General features: G+C 42.7%; 1 protein-coding gene across 1 annotated transcript; it reads right to left on the minus strand.

The window, feature by feature from the left end:
• Positions 1–287: 287 nt before the first annotated feature.
• LOC120685251 (TOM1-like protein 3) lies at positions 288–5949 on the minus strand. The gene is made up of 10 exons (XM_039967060.1): positions 5672–5949; positions 5406–5558; positions 4441–4519; positions 4052–4150; positions 3852–3965; positions 3476–3645; positions 2154–2235; positions 1945–2030; positions 1629–1865; positions 288–1408 (listed from the first exon to the last, which is right to left on the minus strand). Exons 2-10 carry the CDS (start codon positions 5510–5512, stop codon positions 628–630), a joined length of 1755 nt encoding a protein of 584 aa, XP_039822994.1. The 5' UTR covers positions 5513–5558; positions 5672–5949; the 3' UTR covers positions 288–627.
• Between the last annotated feature and the right edge of the window lie 2057 nt (positions 5950–8006).

The following is an 8006-nucleotide window of genomic DNA, read 5'->3' on the forward strand; positions in this document are numbered from 1 at the left end:
CGTGCCCGCCGCCGCCGCCACGCACTCCCCGGAGACCCCAAAGCCGTGCGTCTGCAATTGCAGAACAGCGGCAGAGCCCCAGGCGATTGCACTCCATCTGCACTTCTGAAGTGATCATGGAATTCAAACAAGTTTTCCCAAAAAGTTTACAACTCACCAAAACCGCCACAGAATCGCAGTGCACTTGTCCAACTCGTTGAAAATTTAGCCGCCGAGAGCACAGACTTCTGCACAAGTTTTCTGCACTGATAAGAGAAACAAGTAGAAATTTGACAAAAGGCACCAAATTTACCTGACACTGGAAAAGAAGTCTTTGACAACAAATTGCAAACTCAGACTATGAATATCACTGTCAAATCCGAGTAGCATATATATACACAGCTAAGTGAGAAAAAAAATGGGTGGTGAAGCCAACAGCAATGGAAGTTTGAGAGCAGCTAACTACACATCGTGCGCGCACACACTGGATCATGGCCCAGTATAGTATCTGAAATCCTCGACTCTAAATTCTCGAAAATGCAATCGGAACAATTGGCGACCCAAAAGGAATCCAGTCTTCAAATGGCTCTTATTTTGACAGTATCATCTAGGCCCGCTAAGCTTTGTGCGCGTGCTGCACGCGTTGGCTCAGCGAGTCCGGCGGCTGTTGGCTGGTTTCGACGGTGATGACGGCTTGGCCTTCGCAAAGTCAACGAGGTCCTTGAAGAGGGAGTCCTCGGGCTTCGTCTGGCGGGATGCCGCTGGCCGTGATGAGGCGCTGCTCTTCTCATTCTGGTTGAGGGAGAGATTCTCTGTCTGCGTCACAAGTCCATCGTAGCCGCCTCCATTGCTCCCGCCAGAATACACGTTCTGCTCAAAGTACTGCTGCCTCTGGCCATACCTCGCTGGAGGCGGGGGTAGGGAACCCGCAGCAGCCTGTGGTTCCCAAGGAGCCTTCGGAACATCTTCCCTGGAATCTTCATAACCTTTGGTAGCTGGCGATGAGAAACCAGGAAGAGCGGTTGGGTTTATGAAGTCATCATCAGGTAGGCTCTCCTGCTGCTTCGCAGATGAACGTGTTGGCTCCTCACTTTTAGGATGAGAAGGCGCGGAGAAGCTGGGTGCAGTTGGGTTTATAAAGTCATCAGACACACTGTCTGTCCTGCTACTGTAGCTTGGTGGTGGATATGCTTCTGCCTTAGAATGGGATGACGTGGATATATTGGCAGGGGCGGTTGGGTTGATGAAATCATCTGAAACCTTTTCTGACTTGTAGGAGTCCCCACTAAGGTAGTCAATATTGCTTGCCTCTCTGTAAACAGGCATCTTAGATGCTGGCGGGGGAGGAAGAAGTGGGCTTGTGTATGGCCTTTCACTTCTCGGAGCAGAAGGTGGATTGCTCTGGGCTGCTGTGCCATCCCTTGCAGACCTAAGAAGCATTTACTGTACATCAGCTCATGAATGAATGAATAAATCAAAATTCCTCTCTGCTATGCTTTAGTAACAGAAAATTAACTGAAGCAAAAAAAAAAAACTTGAGGGCAGTCATCAATCCATAACGAAAAAGATGGCAATATTGCAATTGCAGCAATCCCTAACAGTAGCATGTATGAAAACATGTGTTAAATTGAGATGCTAAAATAGCTTGCCTGCGGGAAAGCACAGAGAACTCATCTTCTGGCTCATCATCCTCGTGTACGTTTAAAAGTGGAGAAAATGAAACCCCAGTGGACCTAGGAGGAGCAGTCCCTTGGTTTACATTTGCAGAAGCAGGGGCCGTTGCTCCTGTACCAGGAGGAACCCCCTTTGCTATGTCATCGTGGCGCTGAACAACACGCTGTAATTCATCATTTAGTCCTAGAGCCTGAAATAAAAGGCTCTCATCACTGCAGACAGAACACAAGACATTATGTCATCACAGTTGTAAAATACAAGGGGCGAAATAACAGCAGACAAAAATCTCACCCGGTACTGTTAACAAGATCCATGACACGAGATTGATACGATCGGCACTGCCCAACAAGGTCAACAATGACCTCCTCCCTCACACCCTACAGTATAAAGCACAATCAGATCAATCCACAGCAAAAAAGCAATGGCATACTACTTATTGATGCAAGGATTTCTTTGCAGAACAGATCAACGAATCAGGCTGCAGAACAACTGGCCTGTACCTCAGGATGCTTGTGGTCCAGAGCATTTAACATCTCATCTAGCACATCCACAATTCCACGAGCACTTTGAATCTCACTTAGACTGTAAAAAACAATGAGCAAGAAAAATGCAGTTAGATATAACCAAAATTGCCCTGTGAAGATGCTGAAATGAACATAACTGCGGTACAGTGAAATGTTCTCCGGAATCATAGATTTGTTTGATATAAGTATTAAAATTCAGCTCTGGTGAATTGATGAGTAAAATGCACCCACAGTCTACAAAATTTCCCAAATTCTCACATAGGTCCATAAACTATCAAAGTAGTTCACTCTAGGTCCAATTATGGACATGAATTCCCATTGGGAGCCACTTAAAAAGTTTGAGCCTGGTTGCACTTTAAGTTAATAATTTGACTAAGAACATTCAGAAAGGCAATAAACAATGAGTCATTTTGTATTGACAGCAACAACATGTGACAACAGGGAGACAGCAAAATAAAAATAATAATAACCAGGGTATTATCACATTGCTACTTATTAGTATGGTCTGATGTTTGATTAAGACCAATAAAGTGGATCATAGAACAATAGACAGAAGATGCATATGTTCCAAACTTCTGAAAAGGCCTTAAGATGGCGGGAACATATCAGGTGCAAACCAACCTCTCCGTGCAAACTCCAATCTGGGCCACCGGATCAACATCCAAGGGGCATGAGGGGATTGGGTAATTTTACAATTAACCGCCCGCTCTTGGATTGGGTAATCACACTTTTGCAAATCCCCCCTCCCACTCCCCCTGCCCCCCCCCCCCCCCCCCCCGTTGGATGTTAATCCGGTGGTCCAGATTGGAGTTTGCACAGACAGGTTCGTTTGCACCTGATATGTTCCCTAAGATGGCTTCATCATCGATCCATCTACCTATAAATAATCATTTGTTCAAAAGATCTAGTCCTATAAAATGGTTCTACTGAGGTATATTTTGTGGATGCCATGAGGTTGTTGTTTTGTGGGACTGAAGTTCTACAAACCTGAAACACAATTGCTTGCTTTTGTGTTATCTACTTATCTGATATAACCTTGTAGCTATGGGAAATATGAAAATTGTGACCAAGTATTCAGATAGTATTGTCCAGACATTACAAAAGCATTGGCTGCAACAGCAAGGAGAAAGCAACAAAATAAGGTGCAACTTATATAGAAACACGTTGATGAACTAGTGTAGAAGCACTCCTTTCAGATAGTATTGTCCAGACATTAAACATAAACAAACTCAACAATACAAAAGGACCAAATCAGAAAGGTTAGATACCAGAAATTAAATTTGCAAGCAAACAAATACCTCAGGGCAGGTACAGAAGGGGCTGATTGAAGAGAAGCTTCTATGGCAGCATCTTCATAGCTTTGACCTGGAGGTGGATATAAATGTGGATGTCTCAATGGCTGAGTTTTAGGAGGTGTAAAAAGTGGGACCGAATTTTCCTCACGAGGAGGAAAATCAACACCTGCAGCCTGCAAATAATGGCAACAAGCTATCCTAATTATGGTTTGGCTAATTCACAAAATTCTGCACTCCAAGAATTCATAGAAAAGATGGAATCGAGCATTCTAAAGATTTTGAAAATGGGAAACAGTGCAAATGGAGTTCTGAGACTCCATGGTCGCATGGAGACAAACAAGAATAGGAAAGAGAGTTTGGAAACAAATGCTGAAGGTACCCTGAGTTCTTGGTAAGCTGCATGATACTGGGGATATCTTCCAGAAGAACCTCCAAAAGCCACTTGCCATGTGTCAATCAAACTCAATATCTTCTCCCGAACATTTAAATCTGGCTGCAAACATGAAATAAAAAATTAAACATAGAAGCACATGAATATAGACTAATAGTACTCAACAACTGAATGAGTATCATTATTACCTTTTTCTTTACTATCTTAACCATTTCACTTAATATGTCACGTTCAACGATCAGTTGGTGAACAACATCCCCACAATTTTTGCTTAGTGTCTCCAGCACCTGACAAAGACAGCAACACTATCAGCTGAAGAAAATAAACATGAACATTAGCAAGATAATGCATGATGTTCATGGTTTTTTCAAAACTGAAAGATGAAGGAACTAATGTAAAACATAATTTGTAAACTGAAACAATGTGGGAACCAATTGTAAAACTTTTCTTCATGATTTAGTAACCGGATGTTGCTAACCTTGTACTACCCAAGCATTGCTAAAAGAATCCAGAAGGTGTCATAATTCTGATCTACAATAATAAAATAGTAGGCAACAAGAGGTCTAGCTGAACTTACGTAAAGTGTCAGAATTTGCACTTTCGAATTCTTGCTTCCAAGACGTTTTTTTAGGAGCTTCAGTGTATCTTTTGCTTGTCTGCACTTCAACAGATTTCTATCAGCATGTTATTAACTATATAAACCGATAACATAAAAGTGTCATACAAGAAAAATGCAAACATTCCTACTAGTAAATGTGTAACATCAGCATTCAATGATCCAATGAAACTAATTTGCGATAAGCATCACTTGACCATGAAATGGCATATTAAGTAAGTCACATTTCATACCTAAAATAATATTAATATACATGTTCATAAGTTGCCACAAAAACACTCTTCAAGGGAACAGCCAACTAGGAAGCCTAGGTAATTCCAGAAAGAAAATACAAAAAATGTCCATTGTTCATCTGCCATAACCAAACATGATGTCACATCAAACCTGCACCTCCACAAATGCCACTGAAATAAGTGGCCATCCATGAGATTATGACTCAACTAACCAACCACAACAAACTATTCATCATTAAAAGAATATATCATCCTCCATGCTAACAACCATAAATAAAATATCCCTAAAATCAAGTGCAAGGAAAACATACAAGGAATCAAAACAAGGAAAGTACTCATTCGCATCAACCTGTACCGAGAACAAATTGCAAGTGGGACAGATTCAAAGGACCATATAAGCAATGAAGCAGCACAGTGTCACCACTCGGTAACTAAGTCTACATAATTGTTCTCCGACAATGGAAGTTCAACATGATGGACAGATATAGTAACAAAATCACAAATATATCATTGGAAACAAAATAATTGGCTAGAAAATGCCATCAGAACCCTGCTCAATCTCCCAGGGTGAATACAGTGGCAATTAGCAACACTTAGATGCCCTGATTTGACAGCAAGGCCGATCCAGACAAATATCAAAGAACTAACAAATCATAGACAAGGTATAAAGAGAGAAAGAGAGTTTGGTCAGACCCAGGATCCATGTTGATGATGTCGCAGAGCTCGATGTTGACCGCCCAGTCCGGGCCGATGAGCATCTCGTTAGTCGCCCTCTCCGCGCACGCCACAGCCGCCGACATCTCTCCCGGCGGCAGAAGCCCACTACCACCTCCAAAACCCTAAATCCTGCGGCAGAAAACCCCCCAAATTAGTCCCCCAAGATCCCACCTTTCCACGATCCCGCGACGGAACACGCCCGGAGAACCCATCTTTGACCCCGCAAGAACTCAAATCCATACCAAATCTGAGCGAATCGCCGCTAGATTCGCCCGCCAGAACCACCAAAGCGGCCTCCTTTCTCGATCCGGGAGCGCCGGGCAGCTGCCGATTGCGCACGACCCGGGCGGGCGGTGGGAGGTTTCGGGGCGGATTTGAGATGAGAAGCTGGTGGGATTGGTTGGAGGATTTTGAGGGGGGCGAAGAAAGGTAGCTGTAGCTGCAGGTCGAGACGAGTAGACCCGGCCGGCGGCAGGAACGGGAGAAAGGAAGGAAAACGCGGGCGACTTTTTTTTTTCCGGTCACACTGTGTGAAGAGTACTCCTGTGTGAATATGATGACCCGCAGCAATTATATTTTATTTTATGTCAGTTTTGGGGAATTTTTGGCAACTTTGGGCAACATCTAGAATATGGTTGTCCGTATTTTTGGAGTTTGATTAGGCTCTTGGCAAATCTCGCAGTTTCATTTATTTTTTTTTCAGTTGGTCTCGTGTTCTGAAAAGGTTTGGCCAGGATCTAATAATGGTAGTGTTTTCGTGTTTGATTTTCCTATTTGGATCGAGTTTTGATTTGTCTAATATTGCTATTTTGGTAATGTTTTTATTACTATCTAATAAAGCCAAATGTTGGTGCTTCTGCGGTTGACACGAAACGCTGCTGCATGACAGAATGAGGTCATTTTCAAGTCAGTGAACCATAGGATGATGATATGATTAAATTGCTTAGTTTGCAAGCACTTGCAACTTTTTGTGTCCAAGTTGTTTCCCACATATATAACTTAACGGCTGAACTGCAGGAGGTGGCTAGGAGCCTAAGACATTAGGAAGAATTATTTTACCAAAATGGTTGAAAGAGATTACTTTACACTCTTGTTAGAGCGAAATTTTACAAGATAAACAAAGTCGGTTGGTCTATAGAAACAAATGCATTAAAGAATTGGTGGGTATGGAATTTGCCTCTTTTATTTTGCAAAATCCAGATGTCCTTGGACATTGATGGCCTCTAAGCGTTGAGTACAACATTTTTTAGTATAATATATGAGTATGATTATAAATGAATGGTTATTTCTGCAAAATTGATTTGTTTAATTTTTTTAGGAAAATTAGTATCTTTAAACTAGTATAATGTAGAGTGACGTATATGGCTCGTCCATGCTTAAGATGTTATTTTTGTTATTTCTGGATGATTTGCTAAATTATTGTGAACTTTTATAGCAGCACATGGGAACAAATGGCGGAGCTTCACTGGGGCCAAGGGGGGCCATGGCCCCCCCTGGCCAATGAAAATCTCCACTGCGTGAATAGTAAAATATCTACTATTCATTACTGTAGTAAAAGAGTGGCCCCCCTCATTCTTCTGAAATTAGAGGTCAAGCTCCGCTAGTGCATGGGAAATCCACTTAATTACACATGTTTGTCTCCTTCCACCCATCTCGGCTTCTCGCGACCTGTAGCTCCTACCATCCACTTATCTATCCACCTCCTCGAACTAACTTCCTTTTCTTGAGCAAGATCCTTGCCCCGTCGATGTCCCATGTGGTCAATTTCCTATGTTGTGTCTCACTCATCTACACCCGGTTCCAAATCCAACAAAGAGGCTCGGACTGATCATTTCCTGCATTTACAACCAAGATTAATTGTAGAAAAAGGACAAATCATGTAGAATATATATCCTATCGGAGAATGATATTTTTTCAGTTATTTTATTTATCCCTAAATAGAAGTGTACACACATGGCAATAAAATAATTTTCTGAGTAGAATGCAAAACCAACTTATTGCAGTCTCAAGCATTTTAAGATTGAAGAAAACAATTTCACAAATAGTTAATATCAATGGAACAATGGAACAATAGCACTGCCGTAAATTGCACTATATTCCAAAAATGTTCAACACCCTCCAAGGTAAATGGGAGGGGGTATTTATACAGGCGACCTTCGTTACAGACTCTCGGAAATGCTCCTACCTGCTCCCTTACAGCTAAGAATATTCCGGACTTTTGGGCATTTCCAGGGGTTTGGAGTGTACAAATTGTTTACTCTTACACGATCACGTTTCTCATGTGATCCGATGGATGCCTTCGACCTTCGGGCTCCTCGTCTCCACATGACCTTCCTCATGGTTCCATCCTCACGGGGCTTTCATCTCAGATCTTGGACTCCATCTTAGTCTTCGAAGGTCGTCGTCGTTTCTCTGCCATTCCTGTCTGCAGGTGCCTCGCGAGAGCGCCCTCCGAAGGTCGCCTGTCCTCCAGAACCGGGCGAGAAGGCCCATCCGTGACCTTCGTTCGTGCTGGTGCTAGCCCTGTAAGATCATCCCGGATGTTACAAAAAAATTCGCAGAAGATCGGTGATCTCC

Source organism: Panicum virgatum, chromosome 8N, assembly GCF_016808335.1.
Source record: "Panicum virgatum strain AP13 chromosome 8N, P.virgatum_v5, whole genome shotgun sequence".
NCBI lineage: Eukaryota > Viridiplantae > Streptophyta > Magnoliopsida > Poales > Poaceae > Panicum > Panicum virgatum.